The following is a 24,537-nucleotide window of genomic DNA, read 5'->3' as shown; positions in this document are numbered from 1 at the left end:
ACTGGCTCAACTGGGTCATGCATCAACACCTGGGGTTCACATCCAACATGCTCGGAATGGTGGAGAAGTAGGCTTTGACTGTGCTGACGGAAGTGGTTACATGGCAGATGGCTACTGACGCCAAGACACGCGCTTACCGTGTACCTAATACTTGGGCTGTTTCTGGCATGGATGTACTGCCAGCTGTTACAAGACGGACCGATGTGAACGCCATACTAGCTTGGGTACCACCCCTTGGGAACGATACCATCATACCATGTACCGACTGGCTGTGTTACGTCAACATCCCCGACATCGACCAAGTGGTGACCCTCTGGGAATGCGATTTTCTGAAACAACAGAAGAGACAACGCGGTGACCTGAGAGCCTTCCTGACCACCCTGCAAGGACCCCATGCCTACATGCCTGATCCGTTGAATCCTAGAGATGCTTTCTTTGGAGGTCGTACCAACGCCACCAAACTGTACTACTGAAGCCAAAGAAGATGAAGAAATCAAATATGTGGACGTTTGCTCGCTGTAATGCCCTTACATCTGCAAGTATGGTACTTTTCCGTGGGACATCCCGAGATCAAAGATCATCCTCCCGTGTCTGACTTGTTTGAGCTCCACGGCCTGATCCAGTGCCGAGTCTTGCCACCCACCGACCTCTATCATCCTGTTCCTTACAGAAGTGTCCAGGCAAACTGCTCTTCCACAGCTGTGCGTGCGTGTGCTGAAGAGCAGTTGGATATCCCTGCCCCCACGGGGATGAAGACCGGGCATGGATCGGTACCTACGTCAGCAAGGAGCTTCAGTTTGCTGTTGAAAAGTGTGGCTATCAGGTGCTTCACATCTTTGAGGCTTGGCACTTTGACACGCTCGCCACCTACGACCCTGACACTCAAGAGGGAGGACTGTTTTGCCAAGTATGTCAACAATTTCTTCAAAATCAAGCAAGAGGCCAGTGGCTACCCCGAAGGCTGCCCAGACCCAAACGCCTACATCCACGAGATACAACAGAAAGAGGGAGTCACCTTGGATCCTGCTCGCATTCGCAAAAACCCAGGACTACGTGCGCCTTTAGCCAAGGCCTGTCTGAACAACCACTGGGGCAAGTTTGGTCAACGCGTTGGGTTTGCCAAGACGGAATATATCAGTTCCCCTGAGAGGTACTTTGCCCTCCTCCGGGATGAGCGCCGTGTGGTGAAAGACATTAACATCATCAATGAAGACCTCATCTGTGTCACTCCACGAACCTCAGACAGACTTTCACGACCCTCATCCAGCCCACAATGTGGCCATTGCAGCCTGGGTGAAAGCACAAGCCCGTCTCAAGTTGTATTCTTATTTTTGCAACCGTTGGATCGTCGTGTCCTCTATTTTGATAATGGACAGTATCATCTACATTCACCGTCCACGAAGTTACAACCCGCCACTGGGAGATACCTTGGGGAGCTGACTGATGAACTGGGAGGGGCAACAGCATTCAAACCTTTGTCTCGGCAGGACCCAAGAATTATGGCTACAAGCTGCGCCATCCTCAATCTGACGGCAGTGTGGGCATCAGCAAGGTCCGAGGATTTACTTTAAATCACAGGGCGAGCCAACATGTCCACTTTGACAGCATGAAGAACCTCGTCTGTCAGAGGGATCAACCCAACATCACGTCCCGTATCCACACCGCATCATTAAGTGGAGGACTTCGCCAGGGCAACGTGTTGCTGTCCAAGGACACCACCAAAACCTATCGCTTGGTCTACACCAAACGCCGAGTGCAGTACGACCCCCAAGGTGTCCCCAGGGAAACTCTCCCCTATGGCTACAAAGAGTGAACACATCCCTCCCATGGACTTTTGTTGCAGACATGCTCTGATCTATGGATGTTTAACCCATAAACTGTGATTGCCTTGTTCATTTGTTGTTGTTCTATCATTCAATAAATTGTGATTGTATGGTACTCTTGTGTTATGTCGTCTCTCTCTTCAGGGCCAGACCTGGTGGAGTCCATGGTCACCCTCAACCCTGTTGTACCCTGTTCTTAGACTCAGACCTGGTGGAGGCCATGGTCACGTTTACCATGGCATAGGTACTGTCACAAAACAAAAGGGAAGAGAAGGGAGAGCAGAGTGGCGCAGTGGAAGCGTGCTGGGCTCATAACCCAGAGGCCCGTGGATCGAAACCACGCTCTGCTCATTTCTTTTCTTTCTATGTGGCGAATACAACCCCTTGAAGTGGGGTTTGACGTCGTCACACCCCCTATGACGTCATCACGACCCTGGGTCTATAAATAAAGAGACGTTTCTGTCAGAGTCATTACAGATTCTGTTGTCTAAGAAACAGGATGGAATCCATTCACTGCGATAGGCTTAGGGAGAATCGTTGTGGTCTTGTGCTTGCTATCAAGCAGGTCGAAGCCATGGTCGACAAACTGATGACGTTTAAAGTCCTGACCATCCTCATGAAGGCAGAGATTATCGAAAAACCTTGGACCTCCTTTGACCGTGTCAGAGAATTGTTAGACATGCTTCCCCGACGTGGACCCCAAGCTTACTCCCTCTTCTGCAAAGCTTTGGAGGAATGTGGAGAAACAGAAGCCATGACCTTGCTGGGTCTCAAGACTCCCACGGACAAGGCACAGTCACAAGTGACACTCCCCTGGTTATTCTTCTATGGAATCAAGTCGCCGTTCAGCAACTTTCATCCCGCTGTGTTTACCTTGAATGGCGTTACATTTAATTGTGTTGAACAGTGTTACATGTACTCTAAAGCCATGTACTTTGGAGATTTGGACAGTGCGACGTGTATTCTGCAAGAGGCCGTTCCAGCTAAGCAAAAACGTCTGGGGCGATGTGTGAAAGGCTTTACTCAAACAGTGTGGGACACGGTCAGTCTTGAGGTGATGACCAAGGCAATCACGGCTAAATTTTCCCAGAACAAGGACTTGAAACAGAGATTGATTCAATCCTACCCTCAGTCGTTAGCTGAAGCTAGCCCCTACGATCAACGATGGGGAATAGGAATGGGTGTATCTCATCCGAATATTGACAAACCCTGGACATGGCCGGGAAAAAACAAGTTGGGAAAAGCGCTCATGCATCTGCGTGACACATTGTTGGTGTGAGTGACGTCATCCATGGACCAACTCCCCATGACGTCATCCATGCACGCGCCACGTGACGTCATCCTGTGTATATAAAAAGACTCTGGCCCCATCGTGATTTGTCATCATGCTGTTCACGCTGCTCTTTGTGCTCGCGCATCTCATCGAAAGAGAGACACTTTTAGGACAGTTCAGAGAAGCGGTGCAAGAGGCCATCCAGAAACAACACGATCGATGACGTCATTTGAGTGACGTCATAGCTCAGCGCTGCTGCTGTTGCCTATAAAAACGCAGGATCGATCGGCGGGGTCATCAGTTGCATCAGTTCAGTCGTTGAAGATGGCATCTCCAGGCAACCTCCCTTCTTCTTTCGTCAACTTGGCTTCGCAGGCAAAGGACCTCGCTTCTGACATGGCCCATCTCCGCAACACCATGATGGCTCAAAGCCAGTTATACAAGACCAACTACAATGATCTCCAGGACCGGTTGCGTGTGATGGAACAAAAGTTGCCGTCGATCATCCGCAAGCTGGCAGGTATTCAGCCGAAAAGAGAAACACTGTATGGCATGATGGGTCGCTTCTGTGAGTTGACTGAGGAAGACTATTACTGGATGGCGTATCACCAAGACCACTTAGAAATCCTCTCCGACAGCGCCAACAACTCTGTTCGCTTGATCCTCATCGGTATCAACGATGTACATGCCAAGGAAAATGCAGGGGAGACCTTCCTCAGCAAGCTGTTCCACATCGTGTTCAAGTTGAGGAATGGGCGTCCTATGGGCTACGAGCATGGTGTGCTGTACAGAAAGCTGCTGGACAAACTCCAGGTGAAACTCTGGCCTCACCCACCCAGCCATGATCTTCGATATGCCACTTGCACTCTCCCTTTGTTTTCGAACGATCCAGAGGTCACCGACATGACGCCCAAGCCCGTGCCTCGAAAAAGAATACCTCCCAAGGACATGCCTGCCAAGACTTCTCCAAAGAAGAAGAAGAAGAAGAAGAAGGTCTCCACCCCACCCCTTCCCAAGGCACCCAGCAAGAAGACGCCACCTCCCCAGGGGACCCTGGCCCCGGCTTCTCCAAAGAAAGGGAAGAAGAAGTCAAACAAGGAGGCTCCCACCAAGACACCCATCAAGAAGACGCCCCCTCCCAAGACACTCACCAAGAAGACACCCCCAAAGCCTAAGAGTCTCACAGCACCCCAGACTCCCAAGAAACAGTTGGAGATGACCGACTTGTGGGATATCAGTCCTGCTAGCCCCCAAGAGATCCCCCAGGCAGAGTTACCTCCAGATCTGCAAGCCTTGTATGAGCTACTCCCGATGCCTGCCACCATGGAAGCAGAGCAGACAACTCCAGAGAGGACTCCAGAGACGACTCCAGAGACGGCTCCAGAGACGGCTCCAGAGGAGGAGCAGTCAGTGGACATCATCGACATACCCATGTTTAATGATGAAAACCATTTTCATCCTGGTCAAATGGACTTTTTACGGTGTTCGACCTGCAATCCCGAGGATCACCTGAACTGGTGGTGATCTGTGGATGACCTGTTGTTGTTGATCTGTGGATGCATTGTTGATCTGTTTGCCATGTTGTTGTTGTTCCTCAATAAAATGTGAATTCCATTTTCAAAGGGTTGTGTCTTCTATATCTTCAGGGATCGTAGCTCTTGGAGGTCATTTCCGGTGCAACCCGCAGGGTGGTAAGACGTGTGTCAGTATGTCAGGGACACTATCAGGGACACTGTTAGACTCAGACCTGGTGGAGGCCATGGTCACCCCACTCACGTTACGCCATCCCTTTACCATGTTGATTGCAGGCCCTACAGGGTCGGGTAAAACATCGTTTGTCAAAGCCTTCATGGAACATGTGTTTCAACCGGGGATCCTTGATCTTCCACCTCAGGGCATCGTGTGGGTGTACAGTGAGATGGCAACCCCATGCATGAGGACTTGGAAGTTCTGACCTCGAGGTTAGGGATACCCTGGACGTTTGTGCAAACCATGGGGAAGCCAACACGCAGTTACCTGCAGGGGTCGGGGCTAAGACCGAGGAGGGTTTGCCTCGCCCCATTGGTTGATCATTGATGATTTGCTGGGCGACAATACCAAAGAGGAAGAAGCCAAGGTCCTGCGATGGTTTTACCAAGAAAGTCATCATCGCAACATGTCCGTGTTGTACTTGGCCATAAAACCTCTTTGCTTCATCAGCCTCATCATCGCACCATTAGTTTAAATGCCCACTACATGGTGCTGTTTAAAACCCGAGGGGCCTTACCATGTAAATGGATCACTTGGCCAGACAAATCTTTCAGGACAGACGGCCTTCCTTCGGAAGCCTATGAGGGATGCCACTTTGGCTCCCTTATTCCTATTTGTTTCTGGACTTGAAACCCGACCACGGCCAAAGAGCACCGTAATACGGTCCCATCTCTTTCGTGAACCCCACCACCTTTACATTCCCAAGTCGTGATAAATAGAGATGATCGTCTACCCCTACGGCCAGTTGACCCAGAGCTGCCATGGGGAGACAGACAGAAACAGACCCAGCCCCACAAACATGCTGTTGCCACAGGGTTGTTTAAACCCCGATCCATAAAACACTCCTGACCACCTTAGGTGCGTGATCCCACCCGAACAACATCGGTCGGGTGTGCAAACGACTGTCTGAGAGTCTAAGTGCTCCTCCTCCCTCTGCTTCCTCCTCCAAACAAACGTTCCTTAAAGCAGCTGTACCCACAGCACCCACCATGAACACGCGTTGTCCCTGTCAGTACGATCGTGCCTCTCCTGCTGCCTTCTCTCCCCTTCTTCTTTTCCGGCCTCTCCCCTTCATTTCCCATCGTCTCCCCTCTCTCCACCCTAATTCAACCCTTTCAACCATTGACCCAATGGCGTACCACCAGCACTCCAACGCACCGGCAAAAGAAACGCCGCGGTGCTAAACGTCCCAGCCCGGGCAACACCTCTAATGTTAAAGGAAGCCACAGAAGCATGTCCGCCTTGAAAAAGTCAAACCCATCATGCTGAAGAAACGACTGCCTTCGGCGAAGCGTGGCTGTCAAAGGACGTCATCGACTGTTGCAATGGTTTGTCATTGCGTGAAATCTGCGAGCAGGACGTGTTCCTTTGAAGACGCAGCACAAGACCTGGCTGTTGAGGCACCAAGACGTGCTGACCAAGATTGCGAATCCACGACTACCGATGGATGAACGTCTGACTTACCTGATGAAGCGCAGTGGAAGTGGAGTACGTTGGCTGGTGTGTTGACCAGTATCTTGCTGAACTGGCAGACCTACCTACAGGAAAAACAGCATGAAGCCCTCAGCACCTTCGCCCGTCGCCGCCCGTGCCCCCAAGCAACCCCAGGGACGTCGCAAGGCACCCACCCGACAAGAGAACAAGAAGAAGAAGAAGAAAAGGGTCACTTCACCCTCAGCCCCAGGTGCAGCCTTGACCCGGATGGTGTTACGAAGTCAAAAGAAGAAGAAGACGACAGCGGCCTTACCCCCACTCCCTCCAGCGACATTACCATAAATAGAGGCCTCCCACCCCCATCCAGGTCAGTTCAACGGTAGCAGCTGCAGGGACGACACCATCATCATGTCTGCACGTTTAAAACGTCACAAAGAAGCGCTCTGTCATGTGTGTAGTCCTTCTGCGACACCAGCCATGCGACAGGCTATTTTGAAACAGGCCCCATCGGAACTGATTCAAGCCATCTGTGAATGCGTGGTGAATTTGTATGGAGGCAACATCCTATGACAGCACAGCAACGTCAACGTTTACAAAGCATGGGTCACTGATGCATACGTTGATGAAAAGAAGGTGTCTGTGTCCAAGAAACGTCAACTATTACAGCAGAAAGGAAGAGGATTGGGTCTCTTGTCTGCCTTGGCATCAGTGGTGGGTCCGCCCCGGTGTCTGGTCTGTTGGGTAGATGATCCTCAAGGAAGATCCTCAAGGAAGATCCTCCAAGGAAGATCATAAATAGAGGGCGCATCCTAGATTGGAGTTAGTTGCATCTGCACCGTCCTACCACCAAGATGAAACATGCACGGAAGGTGGTGATGGTCCCAGAAGAGGTATGGCAAAGTCTGCAAGAAGAAAAACGTCAACGGCATTTGCTCAAGTCCAACCTGTTGAAAGAAGCGTGCTGCGGTAACACGCCGCACGATATGGATTCACCCTCGTCCGTGATGACACGGTTCCCTTTAGGGACCGAGAGCAGCAGTATAACACCTTGTTGCAACACACCTTGGCGTTTCAAGACCAAGCCGCAGTCAAACCTTTCAAGGCCATTGGCACCGCTAGGACGGACACTCCCAGGATGGGTACCGCCAGGACGGACACCCCCAGGACTGGAACTCCTCACCGTAAGTACGGTTTTACTTACTGAGTCGTGTATCTGCATGTGCCTGTGTAGAGGTCGCCTTCCTTAGAAGGAGTCCGCAAAGCCGGTCGTAGAGCAGTGGCTCATGGTTTGTTTGTTCTCTGTTTCAGAACCCGATGCTGTCGAAGCCATTCTGCATGAAGTCGTGCAAACGGTTCCCAAAACGCTACAGGCCAAGGCCAGGCAATTGATGGCCCGTATTCGTGCTCATCCCGACTTGGGTTGGAATGAGACGGGTCAATTCGTGGTGGAAGGGGAACCCATGCCTGGGACGCACATGGTGGATCTCATCAATGATCTTGTTGCGATAGCGTACCAAATCAGACCCTCCACGGGGTTGGAATATTCTGGGTCAGTATCTCGCTTCCAGCAATGTACCCCATGAACTGATTGGTAACCCTCTACGTTGGTCCTGGATGATGAAAACCAAAGGGTCATCCACCCAGCCTCCTGACACCCCGGTGAAACGTCAACACCCTCCACCCGCTGACTTGTTTTTGACACCACCCGCATCCAACCTTCCTCTGGAACCCCAGAAGAAGAAGAAAGGGGAGAGGTCCCCTCCTCCCCTCTCAACCGGGTGCGTCAGTGGATTCACTTTTAATAAAAGGGAGCAGAGGGTGATGCCAATGACAGTGTCACCATGAGACGTCCAAAGAGAAACAACAACAGCAGCAAAGCATCATCGTCTCTGTCTCCTGCATGGACACGATGGCTCCACCACACCTATTACGATCCCAAACACCCAGCAGGCTATGGAGGGTGGCTTGCCTTGTGGCAAGCAGCAGGACATCAAGCCAAAGCAGGACACAGAAAGGGGGGACCCAGGCATGGGAGTCCCTAGACTGGGGGACCAAGGCCCACCCAACGTCAGGTTCGCCAATGGTTGAAAACCCAGGACACGTACACCTTGCACAAACCAGCCCGACGCTCGTTTCCCAGGGATCATTACCGTGTGGGTGGCGTGGATGAATTGTGGCAAGCCGATCTGAGTGATCTCCTTGCATATCAGAAAGAGAACCAAGGCAACCGGTATTTGCTGTGTGTCATTGATGTTTTCTCCAAAATGGCTTGGGTGCAGCCCATGAAAGCCAAGACGGGTGCCACTTTGATAGAGGCCTTTCAACGTATCCTGAAACAAGCCAAGGACGTGTGCCATCCCAGTTACAGACCGACAAAGGGACTGAATTTGTCAATGCACCTTTCAAGCCTTCCTCAAGAAACGGGTATTCATTTCTACACCAGTCAAAACCCAGAAACCAAAGCCTCTGTGGTGGAACGTTTTCAAAGGACGTTGAAAACCGTATGTGGCGGTATTTCACCCAACAGGGAACACGCCACTACCTGAAGGCCTTACCCCAACTGATGCATTCCTACAATCATCGTCCCATCGTCACGATTGGACAACGCCGATGGATGTACGTCCTCACGCTCCCTCGATGAAATTCGGGTGTTGGATCACATGGAACGATTAACGCCAGAAGCTGAAGCAGCGCCAACGCAAGACAAAGAAGAAGAAGAAGAAGCACCCTCTCTTGTTACCCGGGACCCGTGTCCGTTTGAACAAGACCAAGGGCACGTTTGACAAAGGGTACCTTCCCAACTGGACCACCGAACTGTTCACCGTGGATCGCGGGTGGTGAAAGGACGTGTTCCTCCTGTCTACCGAGTGAAAGATGATCATGGAGAAGTGCTGACAGGCACCTTTTACCCGCAAGAACTGCAACCCATTCAGAAAACGGATGACGTGTACAAAGTGGATCAGGTCCTGAAACGATGCCGTCGTCAAAAAAAGGATGAAGTGTTGGTGAGATGGTCAGGATACCCTGCCAGCTTTGATTCATGGATCCCTGCGGCTCATCTGGTCTTTAAATAGCGAGGCCTCCAGTCTCCCACCGTCAGTGAAGCCTCCACCATCATGCAGAGCAAACCGATCTCAAGGTGCAAGGAGAGCGGCAAGCCATCCCCACGCTGGTGTTGCTTTGGCATGGACTTGCCACGAAGTGAAGTGGTGTTTTTCTCCCAAGTGTTTCTGATATATGGCGTGGTCATCATGAGCATGGTTCAGTTGGCATTGGACCACGGTGAGAAACAGTTGTGGACAGCTTTGTTGGCCAGTGGCTTGGGGTACTTGCTCCCACAACCCACGTTGGTGTCGTCGTCGTCGTCGTCATCATCTTCGTTGCCTCCCTCCTCGACTGCATCTCCAACCCCCTCTGTATCCAGCCTGGTTCCCTAAGGGAGAAAGATGTCGGTGTCTGTGTTTTCCAAGCGGGACTTTTACGTGACCTTACCCAGCGATGCGTCCATGGATGTTCATCCCGACAACAGAGTGAATCATTACGTAGTCAAACTACCCTTTCCGATTCAAGTGAATCGCCAAGAGTGGGAAGTCGGCGTCAGTGAACTTCATTTCCCCATGACATGGTACAATGTGACGTACCCCTTCAACTGGTTTGTCCTTCATGTGAACTTGGAACGCATGACCCGGACTTACAGTTCAGCAGAACTCAATGCGACTGTGACAGAAGAGAACCCAGGCATCATCAGAGCCGTCAGCGAAAAGGTCATTATTCCAGAAGGAGTGTATTCCTGTCGCCAACTGGTCCAGAGACTGAACATCCTGCTTCAACACATCTGTGCACGGCTGTTGGAAAAGCATAAGCAAGATGTTTACCAAGAGGATGCTCGAGGCCGTTTCACCGTCACCGTGAACTACCCCAAAGAAGACCTCCGATTTGAAATGCGTGGCAAAACGCATGTTAACTTTTATGCTCCCACCCCGAAAGACATGTGCAGAGCCATCACGGGTTCCTCCTGCAGAACCGCAAGTCAACCTGACCACGATACCTTCAGGTCTGCCTACACCACCCAGTTGGTGTTGCCTGCTCCTTTAGTACGTATGCTGGGATTCATACAACTCCCCATGGTGGACGAAACAGAAGAAATAAGCCAAGTCTCTGCTCAGCCTGTCCAGGTGGCTGTGTTTGACCGTCCTCTCGTCGTGGGTGAACAGGAAGCACACCATCTGGCTGGTTTTGATACCGTGTATGTTTACTCGGATGCAGTGGAAGATCAAATCGTGGGGGATACCATGGCTCCCTTACTGATGTATGTTCCCGTGTCCCGCCAGATGATGGAAGACAGCGTCGTGATCAAAACCCCTCAGCACCTACGCTACATGGGATTGCGTCAGGGAACCACGGATGCCATTCGAATCTATTTAACGGATGGCGTGGGGCGTCTCGTGCCATTCCAGACTGGGAAGACCATGCGTGACACTTCATTTCCGTCCGCTGCGCCTGGAGTGCATGACTGAGCTCTCAGCATGGTAGGACACCAGTGTATCAGACACCGCAGCAGCAGCGGCTTGGGTGGACAGCAGCGAGGCAGGCAGCTTAACCGTGTACCGAGGGCGCATTCATCAACGAGGGAGAGGTTTCGGTAACATCTTGGGAAACTTGGGACGTTCAGCACTCTCCATCCTCAAGACGATTGGGAAAATCAGCTCTCAAATCAGGCGTCAAGATGTTGCCGGGATTGGTGCAAGATATCAGTTCAGGACGCCGAAGTGTGGGGGACAGCTTGAAACATCATGGAAAACAAGCCTTACTCGCCACCTTGCGACAGCACCCACCACCAGGATCACCTGCTCGCAAACGAAAACGGAAACAGCCCGTGGGATTTACCAAGAAACGTAAACCCTTGTTTTGAGAGAAAGAGATAAAGACCCACCCCGATGGGAAAGGAGTTCAGTTCAACACCAGACACCGAACGGTCAAGACGTGTTGTGCAGACCTGTGGTCCAGACCTGTTGTGCAAACCTGTTGTCCAGATCAGCGGTCAAGATGATGCGTCGGGATGCCTGTGAATGTTCCAAGGCCCAACTGGATCTCTTTTTCGGTGCCCTGTGGTGACGTCCGTCCAAGAAGGTCAGTGGATTCGATACAGCCCTCTGGCACCCCTCTTCGGTCGCAGGCCCCTCAATTTAACATTGCTAACCCTGTGAATGCCTACATCGATTTGAGCCAGTGTTACCTCCGCATCTGCCTCAAAATCAAGAATACAGATGGTACGAATGCAGTTCATGATGGCGATGGCCGCTTCGCCGTGTCCACGGTGAACAACATGATGCATTCCCTCTTTACGTGAAGTGCGTGTGCAAGTGGGACACAACCAACTGGAAATTACTCCTTCCATGGGTATCTACCCCTACCGAGCCTATTTGGAAACGTTGCTGAGTTATGGGAAGGCAGCCAAAGGGACCCATCTCCAGTGTCCAGGATGGTACACCGATGAAGCTGGAAAATGGATCACTTTAATGCTGTCGCCCAGAATGCCAACGCTGGACTTGTCATGCACGCGAGGGTCATTCTACCCACCCGAGACGTGGAACTGACAGGACGTCTCCACTGTGACCTGTTTCTCCAAGACCGGTACCTGGTGGATGGAGTCCCCATGAAACTAGAACTGATTCGCAGCCCAAGTGATTTCTACTTGATGAGTGCTGGAGATGTCGAGTGCCGATTTGAACTGACCAAAGCCGAGTTTTACGTGCGCCAAGTCAACATTGATCCTGCCATACGGGAACAACACGTGAAACACATGTCACCAGGAGTCATGGCCAAATATCCTTTGACCCGAGTCCAAGTCACAGCCCACGACATCTCAGGAGGAGGACGCGATTTCCACAAAGATCAACTGATTGGAGGCCAACTGCCCAAACGAGTGGTCTTGGGATTGGTGGACAACAGGATGCTGTGTCCATTAACTCTAAATCCCAGTTTTCTCCAGACATGATTGCTGATTGTAACACTGCTTCGGTCATCCCTCTCATCCTATATAGTGAGAGCTCAGCCAATCGAAGACCATGGGAGTGCCACCACCTCACGATCATGACGTCACCAGTGCCACGTCACCAGTGCCACGTCATTACCCTCACGCGCGACCATGACGTCATCGATACCACGTCATCGATACCACGTCATCGACGACACGTCATCGCTGTCTCGTCGCATATATAAACTCCAGCATGGGTCAGTGAGAGCTATCTTCATGCAACATGGACACAAGAAAAGTGGAAGTGATACGATCTGCGCCTTACAGGAAAAACTGTGGTAGACGGCAATGTTTGCGGTGCAGCCCTACCTTACAAGGGAAGGCTGCCATCAAAATAGAAGAGGCAGCGACAACGGCACCCTCACCACCACCACCACCTATGGCATCAGAAGCAGCGGCAGCCTCACCACCACCACCGCCACCTACGACAACAGGAGACACGGCGCCACCACCACCAGCAATGGCAGCGAAAACATGTCCGAGATGGTCATCCAAATGGCGGCTGATTATTTGCCCTACCTGTTTTAAAGCGTATCCTTCCAATCGCTTTGATGTCGTGCCAGGAGCAGACTTCTACATATGTCTCTACTGTGGGGAAGGCATCATCAAGAGAGGCCAGCAACAACACGATGATGTGTGCCCCGGAAAATTTATTTTTCGGGGTCTCCAACTCCTGTGTGAATGCTAACCTGGCTGACTGATTCACATACCAACGGCCCTTTTCAGGGCCACCCACCTGTCTCGAAAGAATGCTATATACAATGTTTTTTAACCACACACACACACACACTTGTCTAGCCACGCCATCGTGTCCGCCTCACCCCTCTCCCTCCCTCCCTCTCTCCTTTCCTCTCCCTCTCCTTCCCTCTCCGTCCCGTCCCGTCCCGTCCGCCGCTCGTCCGTTCCGCCATCTTGAAAGGCGTCTACGCTCGCGAGATCCCGCGAGACTCCACGCGATCCCGCGAGATCTCACGCGATCCCACCGGATGGGCCCGCCCTCTTGAAACGCGTCCGCCATCTTGGCCCGGAGATGACGTCATCGTCATGCGCGCGCACCCACCGGAACCGGTCGTGACGTCATCGCCATGCGTGCGCGTCCACCGGAACCGGAACCGGAACCCGAACCCGAGTGATCTCCCCCTGACCGGAAGTGACAGGATCCAAGATGGCCGCGCCCTATGGGCGCCGCCATCTTGAAAAAGGCGCCAGGGTGACGTTGTACACTACTCTCGATCCCGTCACCTCAAGCTCGTTCGATCACTAGCCTGGCGCCTTAGCCAGCTCGCCCAGCGTGACCCTACCATGCCCCTTTTCATGGACGTTTCAGATGCTATGAAATGTTATGAAAACTATGGTTGAACAATGACTGCAAACAAGCCAGCAAGGCAAGAAAAAAGGTCGAACTTTATTTCAGATTTTAAATACTAAAGCAAAGCTTATTTAAAGAAATATGTAGGCCCCAATATTTCTCGAAATTATGTATCAAACATCTATTCACGAACGTCGATATCAGAGTTGTTGAATATTAACCAGGAAATCAATGGTAAGGGCTTGAAATCTAGCATGATGTTATGATTAACCCAATACTAATAATATGAGGTATTTAATGAATTTTTTTTAAAGACATGAAATTTATGATGTACATAGGGCTATGTTTATGGGTAGGTAGTATATAATTATTTTTGACGGGTTTTGAAGTACCGCTAAATCTTTGTCCCCCGCAGGAGTATGTAAGTCCAGTTAATTCAAAGAATAGCACCGTATTTAATCGCAAATATTTGTATAACTTCCCAAAACAATTGTAAAAATGGATGGTAAAATTCCTTCGTGCAACTTATTAAGTCCCCACGGTCCCTGTCCCTGTCCCTGTCTTTAGTTGCTGTGATCTATTGCCCCTTTTTAGGTTGTATAGCTACTTCATAGGTTCTTTTAGTAAGTGCCCTTGAGCTAGTTTTTAAAAAAATCGATGATTATCTAGTTAGCTTACTGTTCTTTGAGATCATAATTTTATACTGTTTATAAATAATAGTCATTAATGCATACATTTTGTCTCGTCACTATTTGACAGAAAAAATGCCGATATGAAGGGAAACTCACTCACTCACTCACTCAGTGTTTGTTCCTGTTTCATTCAAGTTGACACGTAAACGTGCATTACAGTTACCGAATATACGTGTTTGCGCTGTTCATTCGTTTCAGATACACAAGCCAGCATTATAGTGGCAAAATTGCAACTGTCAAACACTAGTTTTGAAAAACATGTTTTGAATTTACATGTATCAGTATCGAGTTTTTGAAAGCCATTTATGTATAAACATATGCGTTTCTTTTGGCGGAGAGTATATAGAGAATACTACACGAGGTCTCATTACATACGAATTATACGAAACGAGTGTCCTTCCTATGGTCTCTGACCGAGCGAAAGCACTTGCAAGGTCACGAGTTTCGTATAATTCGTATGTAATGAAACCTCGTGTGGTATTTTATTTATTACCCACGTCTTACATGCATTAAATTGACCAAATAGCGTATTTTTTGTTATGTTTTTGGTTTCAAACCGAAACTGGTTTCATAAAGAGGTTGCGGAAGAGTTTGTACTGTAGTACAATATTTGCATGACGTCACATTGCAATGACGTCACTGCCTTGGTAACTGATGTCACGATGCATGTCAGTTGTCATCGCTTCGTACAGCCTTCTACAGTAAACTACTCCGTAGCACCTCGTTTCTTGGTTTCCAGTTGCTTCATTCGGCTAACATCACTGGTGGAAACATAGCGTTTATGTTTTTCGACGGATATAATGTCTCAGTTCGACTCACAATTAAACACCGACACGGCAACGTTCGCAATGTTTACATTCCCACAATGCATTTAAGTTGTAGAATGAATGAATTCACGTGTTCGTTATGACTGAAACAATAGTTACGTTAGAATATGACCTAATTGAGAGGTCATCGGTTATCCAATCAAATCGTTAGAATCTCAGGTCAAGTCGTTACGACACAAGTCAACGCGATACGACACTCGTGTGACGTATGAGATTAGTATGCAACTACCCATACGTTGACCTCGTGGGTAATAAATGAATTTATTACTCGCCCGTGGAAGATACTGTAGTGTAATATTTTTACGGCAATGTTACACTAGTGTAATACCGCTAGACGTATGACGTCATAATGGTTAGTCATGACGTCACAATGCTTTTACCTCTCTCACAATGGTGTTAGGCCTTGCTTGACTCGCAGAAAGTTGAGAGTCATCCAACTGTAGGCAGTTGCTATCAATTTATGTTGAAGAGTAATAAACAGAATACTTAACTCACTTTCGGGAAATACCATTTTAATTAAGCTCGTGAAAGATTTAGTATCAAACTCGCTTTCGCTCGTTGGCAGTATTAGAGGCAGGCCTCGCTTTCGCTTGTTTGATACCAAATCTTTAACTCGTTTAATAAAAATGGTATTACACGGAAGATCGTTTACTATCCTCTATATATGTATATCATCTGAAAGGAAGGAGTGGCGTTGTCCTTGTTGTTTTATTTCTTTTGTGTACACTTTTATAATTAGTCATTGCGTATATTAGTGTGGGTATTAGATATTAGTATAGTTTGTAGTATTGTTAGTATTACACCAGCGGCAGTGTTGCCAGTGTTTTTATAGAAAATATTTGTTCGAATAGAAGCATTATTGTTAATATTGTAATATTAGCAATATTAGAAGTAGGCCATAAAGGTATATGCATCTAGTTCAGGTAGTTAGTTTAGTTAGTTGTATTAGTCATTTTAGAGTTATGTATGATTTAGTAAATATTTAGGTTTAAACATATCTTATGGGAAGGAATAAAGTATTCAGAGCTTATTCTACTTTTGTCGTCACTTTAGTATGAGACACAGAGCACATATATGATTTGAGAATAACTCACTCGCGTTACGATGGCCAGAAGAGCATCCTTTCGCAGAGCAAGTGAGTGTACAGTTAGTCTCACTTCCTTCTTTGCTGACACTGCAATCCTCGACACAAATACCAGTGTTGTGATCACAAACACCACGAGGACACAGTGTACATGTTTCATTACAGTATTCACCGTAGAATTCATCTCTACACCCATCGACACAGGCACCAGTGTTCTGATCACATGTTCGGTTGGCGCAGTTCTCAGGACAAGGTTCACAGGCTGACCCGAAATGATGAAGTTCACAGCCTTCAGCACAGGAACCTGCTGCATTACATCTTTGATGACGACATCCAGGATGACACGGAGAAGAACACCTCGGGCCGAACCAGCCATCCACACAGCCATGGAGACACGTGGCGCTGTGTTTGTGACATTCACCTGTACAACTGTCTGACGTCACAGCAGGAGGACACTTGTGGGCTGACTTGGGGCGGCATGTTTTACTGCAAGTCTCGGCACAGAAGTCTCGGTAGAAGCCAGGAACACATTCACAGTCAGACTCACAGGATCCTGCACAGTTCTCACACGTCTTCTCACAGTTGACTCCATAATGTGTCGGGTCACACTCGTCACATACTCCTGTCATCCTGTTGCAGGTTCTGCAGCTACTGGGACACGTCTTACATCCTGATCCGTACCTGGAATCTCGACATCCGGCAAAACAAGCATCACCCAGTTGACAGTACTCCCCGTCACACCCACCTGGACACAGTGTACAGCTTACCACGTGACTGTCACATGGTCTGTTACAACTTTTGCCTTGGTATCCTGGTACACATCCATGAGTACACGTGTATGTACCTTTACCTGGTACTAGTTTACACATATTGTATCTGCACGTGCTGCTGCATTGAGCCTTGCATTTAAGCCCCCAAAAGCCTTTGTCACAATCCTGTAAGCAATCCCCCTTCTGATCGCAGTCAAGGCAATGCTGTCCTTCCTTACAAGCAGCACCTGTCAAATAAAATAGATGTGGTAGTGCTGTGTAACGTATGGTTTGTTTTCTCAAACCTACCAGGACCACTGTTGTTTAATATTTCGTAAATCAATCATTTCGCTTTACAGTACAGTGCCACTTCAGTATAATTGAAAACTTACTGCAAACTACTGGCCCAAAAAAGAAACTGTCCACATAGGATATCTATATACATTCTCAACTAAAGATATAAACACAGTAATTAGTGAATCTGATTGACATATGTCAATTGTTTGACGTTTTGATCGTTCAGATATAAAAAAAACCCGAAACGACCAACGGACCACACATGACAACTCACGACCACACACTTATTACTCATGTCTTGAAAAGTACTTGACTTTTCGTAAATCTTACCTACATTTTCTGATGCATGTGTCATCACTCATGTCAGATCATCATTTTCAGGAATCTTTCCAATGTAGTACATACAGACGGACATCCACATCATCATACTCACAACTGGTACATGGAAGTATCATGGTAAATCTACTGCTGAGTTCAGATTGGTTTATTTCAGCAGAAAAATCGACAGTTCAGGGTCTAATCCAGGATAATGGAGAAGAGATGTGTGTGTGCGTGCGTGTGTGCGTGTGTGCGCGTGCATAAATCATGAAGCCCAAAGGTTAGGGGGAATAATCCTCAGGGACTTTTTTTCGGGAGAGTGGGAGAGGAGGAAACACCACCCCTTCCCTCCCCTCTCTGGGTTCGCCCCTGAGGTTACTGCCTGACATCAGGACGGAGCGGCTGATGGTCGGAAACATAGGATTGGCTAAATAGAGAAGTAATCACATTGAATGCTGTTTCATAGCCTAACATATTCACACAGAGAATCTTTACCTTCGTCTTTCTTATTTTGTATCGAATCAGCCATACAGATCAGCATGATGATGAACCACAATGACATAGTTACCTGAAAACGAAATACACACTTTATACACACACAAATGCAATATATACTGATTGTGACTAAACATCGAACCATCACGAACATATAATATTAAAAAGCTAACAGGTCTAGTGCCAAAATGAAATACAGATGGTAAAAGCAGCTCCTGCAGTATCGAAATATAGTACACCTACTGTGAAACTCTCCCCAAGTGTGTAGTCCACGACCTCTGCACCGCGTATGTCCCCTGACTGTTGCTCTAATACCTTTAAAACTGATTCATGCTTTCCGTTTCGTCTTCCTCATTTTGGTGACAGACTCGGAGGATGTAAAACTGGTAACCTGACTGGAAGCTTGTTTAACGTTGCAGGCAGCAATTGAAGCTAAATACACACTTTCGTTTTGCCGTGGTTCAACACAACAAGTATTTATCTTGTTGTTGCATAGCCAAAACAGTAGTTATCACAAGCAACTATTTCATTTTTTGTGTGTTATATCGATTCATATTTTCTATGCTGCCCCCCCCCCCCCCAAAAAAAAACACACCCAAAAACAACAACAAACAAAACAACAACAACAAACAAAAGAAAACAAACAAAAACAAAAAAAAACCCAAAACACCATGGCTTATGTCCCTTGCAATATGACGTCATCGATGCCAATCGATATACGAATGACGTCCTTAGAACTCATTAGACCTATTTCACGTGGTGTAAGGGTATGTAGCTCTTGTGTCTGGAAGCGCAGCCTACTGTTTTTATCCTCTTTTTCCCCGGCCGCCAGTTGGCTTCTTGTGCCGCTCTGTTCTGGACTGTGATGACGTCACGGTTTCAAACACGTATTCATTGTTACAACGCTGATATCTCTGCCTACAGTCTAACCAGATTTTCTAATATTAAACTTGATACCCATCCAGAAACTCTTTCCAAAAACGAACATGGTGAATTTGCCTTTATTCTAGGATTGCTACTACATGAATCGTAAAATATATGTCCAGCCTCTTCAACCCTTTACTATAAAATGACCACCGTTCTTTGTCAGCAATATCGAGTGTAAAGGTGAAATCGCGGGAAACACGTATACAAAAACAGTGCTAAGAAAACAGCACTTGTTTGAAATGAATTCTCGAAAGCAAATGAAAGTTCAGATTTTACACTGAGTGCCTTTTCTAATATTGAGATAGATCCGGCTGTTTCAGTTTCATACACGTGTTCCTTAGTTATATACTTTTATTCAAAGTAACAGTGTCGTAGCAAGAATTATAAGGAAATAAAAATGAATGTATTCAGTGATTTGGTACATTCCATTGCGCACAAGTTATAAGTATTTCCGTCAAGCGTGACGCCATGGGTAAATCAGGGACAACGTTAACAGTTCACAATAATTTCAATAATTTTAACAGCTAACAATTATGTCTGACTATTAACCCTAGTTACAATGATTTCTGATTACTTACATGTCACACTGTGAGTTGTTTACTGGTCACGAGGGGGGACATGGGTACATCAACCGATGGGCAACGAGGGACCAGTGAACAACTTTTAACTTCTGTGTTATTTCATGTTTGTAATTATGTGAAGCACCGCTGAGCAGCTTTCAGTTGGATATCAGGTGCTATAGAAATGCATTATTATTATTTTTATTATTGATCTTACCGAACACCTCAATGTTAATTTTGAACTGTCTGAAGGACGGGCATTGGATCATAATAAGGAGTACCGGAGTTAGGCAACAGCCCAAACACTACTAACACGAAGTGCCAAACGAATTCCCACAATTCGGCATTTCCAGCGGATAACATAGAACATGTTACTCGCTTGTAAGCGGGGTACATTTATGGCTCAGCCAATCAGAAAACGACATTTATATTTGACGTAAGATACGTAGGCAAATACGATACCCGAACGTTTCCTCCCTAATATCCTGGTACGTTATTTTGTGAACGTCGCTTGCCGATAGTGGTTTCATACGACCGTCAGCATATTTGTTATTTTCATTGGGGTGAGGTTTATAAATGGAATTACACACGGTCAATTTATTTTGCTGTTCACAGTTTCAGTAATATTGCATCCTTTGCATCTTACCAGAATGTCAGAAGGGCTGTGTTACTGGCAGCAACCCCAGGTACCCAATGTCAGATTGGTAGGCACCAAGAACAATGGGGAGTCAAACACGTTTGTGGTTCACTGTTTGTAGCGTTCGATCCTTATACACTAAGCGCCAAAAGAAACGGTACCCTCCTTCTTAATTGTAAGATATTCGTTTCGGTTAAACTCCTACATTTGATTACAGTTCGTAAGAATTTGCCTGTATAAGTTTTTGGAAGCACGCATGCGCAGTATATGTGTAACTCGCCATGTGGGTTATGCCGCCGAAGTTGAAAAGGGTTGAGAGGAGCTCACTATCGTGTCATGTTGTTAATCCACGCCAGCGCAATACAAAATATGGTGTGAGAAGTGAAGGCTCACGAATACTAGACATTGTTTCACGTCCTGTGGAATAGTAGTTCAGTCAAAAAATGTTGGCGAAGATCGAAATTCCCCCGATGGACTTCGAGTCGGTGAATGTCGGCGAGGCATGGCGGCGATGGCAGCAGACGATGAAGTTGTTGTTGACAGGACCACTGTCAGGCAAGAATGACAAGCAGAAGTGTGCGTATTTTTTATTGCATATTGGACAAACAGGAAGAGATATATTCAATACGTGGACCTTGACCGCGGACGGAACTGACAAAATGATGTGTTGTTTGCCAAGTTTGAGCAACATTGCGTACCGCAACAAAACACAACAGTTATGAGATTCCGTTTTTATTCAAGTAATCAACAGCAGAGCGAAGGTGTAGATCAGTATGTGACAGAACTGAAGAATTTAGCAAGACACTGTGCTTTTGGTGAAATTGAGAATGAGATGATTCGAGATCGGATAGTATGCGGAACGAAGGATAAACAGGTTCCAGAACGACTGCTGCAAGAGGCAGATTTAACACTGCAAAAGGCAAGAGACGTAGCAAGAAGTTTCGAAATGAGTAAAGAACAGATGAAGGAGATGCAGTGCGATGTACATGGTGTTCAGAGATTTAACAAACACAGTTTTGTTAACCATGGCAACGACAAACATGATAAAGGTAACGTGTATCAGAATCAGACTTGTCAAATGTGTGGAAAATTTCATTCATGTCAGGAATCATGTCCAGCTGGTGGGGAGGGCATGTTTGCAATGTCATAAAATAGGACATTTTGCATCAGTCTGTAAAAGTGACAATAGGCATTCTCCAAAGGGAGGAAATTTTCGCTCCAGACATAGTCATGGAAGATTCCAAGGTCACAGAAATAGTGGAAATGCTCCAACAAACAGAGTTCATGGAATTGAACAGTCTACTGAGGATTTCTTTATTGGGTCTGTCGAGAAAGGTAAAGACGTAAATAATGATGAGATTTATGTGCCAATGACTGTAAATGGCAGTGCGGAAATAAACATGAAGCTTGATTCAGGTGCCCAAGTGAATGTCTTACCAGATGATGAGTTTCACAGAGTTCGTAGCAGAGCAGGTCCGCTGCGTCCAACTCACAAGACTATTTGGTTATGGTGGTGTTCCACTGAGGATCTTAGGACTGACAACATTGCAATGTCAATACAAGGAAGTGTCAAAGAGCTTTGATTTCATCGTGGTGGATCATGACGATGTACACTCACCTCCAGTATTGGGACTCAAAGCTTGTCGAGAGATGGGCTTGATACAGGTTGTGTTGACAATCACAAACTCTCCAGATTGTGAATCAGCTTTAAGGGAGATTCTTAAGGAATTCAAGGATGTATTCCAAGTGATTGGATGTATCGAAGATGAATATTGCATACAGATTGAGGAAAATGCAGTACCAGTTGTACATGCTGTACGAAAGGGTCCTTTAGCTTTGGATACAAAAATTCAGAAAGAATTACAAAGAATGGAGGATTTAGGTGTGATATGTAAGGTAGATGAACCAACCAGTTGGGTAAACTCAATGGTGGTTGCACCTGAGTCAAATGGTGAAATTAGACTTTGCTTGGATCCTACTGACTTGAATAAAGTGGTGAAGCGTGAACATTATAGAATGCCAACTCTGCAAGACATTACACCAAAGTTGGTTGGACAGAAGTATTTTACAGTGTTGGATGCCAAGTCATCTTTCTGGCAAATACCACTAGACTCCCAGTTGTCCCTACTGACAATATTCAATACTCCATTCGGACGATATCGATTTATGAGATTACCTTTTGGCATCAAAAGTGCAAGCGAGATCTTTCAAAAGAGAATGGATAGTGCTTTTGAGGGTTTGGAGCATACTCAACCTAATGTTGATGACATTTTGATCTCAGCTGAACATGATAGTCGTCTCAGACAAACACTCCAGAGAGCCAAGGAGAAGGGTATTAAGCTGAATCCAGATAAAACTCAGCTTTGTCAACAAGAGGTGAAATTCTTTGGTGAAATTCTTACATCTGACGGGATGAAACCAGATCCTGATAAAGTTCAGGCTGTGAGAGACATGAACACTCCAACTTGCAAGAAGGAATTGGAAGGGTACTTTGGCATGTTTACCTATCTGACACAATTCGCTCCAAGTTTGTCAGAGAAGACACACATACTAAGTGAACTAACAAAGCAAGATACTTTGTTCTGTTGGACACCGGAACATGAAGCAACATTTCAAGAAATCAAGAATATGATCACTAAGTCACCAGGGCCTATTTTACAGTACTTTGACCAAAAGAAGTCAGTGACTCTTGAGACTGACGCATCACAGAATGGTCTAGGGGCAGTCATATTTCAGGATAAGGGACCAGTTGCTTTCGCATCGAAGGCAATGACTAACTCGCAGAGGAACTATGCCCAAATAGAAAAGGAGATGCTTTCCATTCTGTTTGGTTGTGAAAAATTTCACTACTATCTGTTTGGGAGAAATTTCAAAGTCAGAACCGATCATAAACCACTAGAAGTTGTTTTCAAGAAGCCATTACATGCTATTCCCCTGAGACTTCAATGCATGAGAATGAGACTTCAGATCTATGATGCAGATGTAGAGTTCACACCTGGGAAGGATGTTCTTGTAGCAGACATGCTGTCTCGGTATTTCATAGAGTCTTTGTCAAACAAAGATGACCTGTCTCTTGATGAAGATATCCAGTCATATGTACACATGGTGACAAGCAGCTTACCAGTATCTGACAAGACGATGGAAGAGATCAGAAAGGAAAGTAGTGAGGATAGTCAACATTTGATGCCTATGAAGATAATCATGAACGGATGGCCTCAGAATATGCATGATTGTCCAAGCAGTATCAAAGAATTTTGGAATTTCCGTGATGAATTGACAGTTATAGATGGAATTGTCTACAAGGGTGACAAAATTGTTATTCCAATTTCCATGAGAAAGGAGACGTTAGAGAAGATACATACAGGCCATATGGGAATTGTCAAGTGCAAAGAAAGAGCTTGTGATGTCATATTCTGGCCGCGTATGACAGCTGACATTGAGAGAACTGTTCAGAATTGTGGCACTTGTCAGCAGAACAGGATGAAACAGTGCAAGGAACCGATGATAACCAGTGAAGTTCCTAAGTTGCCATGGCAGTTCGTAGCAACTGATTTGTTCCAGTTGAATGGACTTGACTATCTGCTTGTAGTTGATTACTACAGTCGATATATAGAGATTGCTTTGCTGTCAAACACGAAGTCGAAGACTGTGATCACTCACATGAAGTCGATGTTTGCACAGCATGGTGTACCGAGTAGAATTGTCTCTGATAATGGGCCACAGTATGCATCAGAGGAATTCAGAGAAGTTGTTCAAAAGTGGAACATTGAACATATTACCTCCTCACCCTTGTATCCACAAGCAAATGGTCTAGCTGAAAAGTCTGTACAGACTGTGAAACGACTACTGCTTAAAGCTAAGCAGAGTGGTGGTGATCCTTATTGGTCTCTACTTGCTTATCGCAACACCCCATTAAGTGAGATGGGATCTTCTCCTGCCCAGCTACTTATGTCAAGACGACCCCATTAAGTGAGATGGGATCTTCTCCTGCCCAGCTACTTATGTCAAGACGTCTCAGAACTGACTTACCCAGTCATCCAGATTTACTGAAGCCAAAAGTCATCAGCTGTAAAAGTGTGCATGAGGCAATGGTGGATTCTAAAATGCGTCAAAAGTGTTACTATAACAGATCTTCACATCCGAGGCCTGCATTAAGTACACATGACAGTGTGAGAGTGAGGCAAGGCAAGGATTGGATACCAGGTGCCGTGACGGGTTACGCAAACACACCTCGTTCATACCATGTCAAGACTGATGATGGTGCAGAGTACCGTCGCAACGAGAGAGACTTGCATTCCACCAATGAGATTATCTCCAATGTACCAG

General features: G+C 46.9%; 2 protein-coding genes across 2 annotated transcripts; one reads left to right on the top strand and one right to left on the bottom strand.

Moving 5' to 3' along the window:
• Positions 1-15,529: 15,529 nt before the first annotated feature.
• Positions 15,530-18,395, bottom strand: LOC124266388 (cell death abnormality protein 1-like). The gene is made up of 4 exons (XM_046701193.1): positions 18,331-18,395; positions 18,088-18,160; positions 16,401-17,225; positions 15,530-15,594 (listed from the first exon to the last, which is right to left on the bottom strand). Exons 2-4 carry the CDS (start codon positions 18,152-18,154, stop codon positions 15,530-15,532), a joined length of 957 nt encoding a protein of 318 aa, XP_046557149.1. The 5' UTR covers positions 18,155-18,160; positions 18,331-18,395.
• A 2,259-nt stretch (positions 18,396-20,654) lies between these two features.
• LOC124266387 (uncharacterized protein K02A2.6-like) lies at positions 20,655-24,180 on the top strand. The gene is made up of 3 exons (XM_046701192.1): positions 20,655-20,785; positions 20,953-21,193; positions 21,652-24,180. Exons 1-3 carry the CDS (start codon positions 20,655-20,657, stop codon positions 24,178-24,180), a joined length of 2,901 nt encoding a protein of 966 aa, XP_046557148.1.
• The last annotated feature ends 357 nt before the right edge of the window (positions 24,181-24,537 follow it).

The sequence above is a fragment of the Haliotis rubra genome, unplaced genomic scaffold, assembly GCF_003918875.1.
Source record: "Haliotis rubra isolate DU_JTF1 unplaced genomic scaffold, ASM391887v1 Scf1251, whole genome shotgun sequence".
NCBI classification, from domain to species: Eukaryota; Metazoa; Mollusca; class Gastropoda; order Lepetellida; family Haliotidae; genus Haliotis; species Haliotis rubra.
Note: the sequence above shows the minus strand (reverse complement) of the source record. Positions and strands in the feature narration are given on the sequence as shown.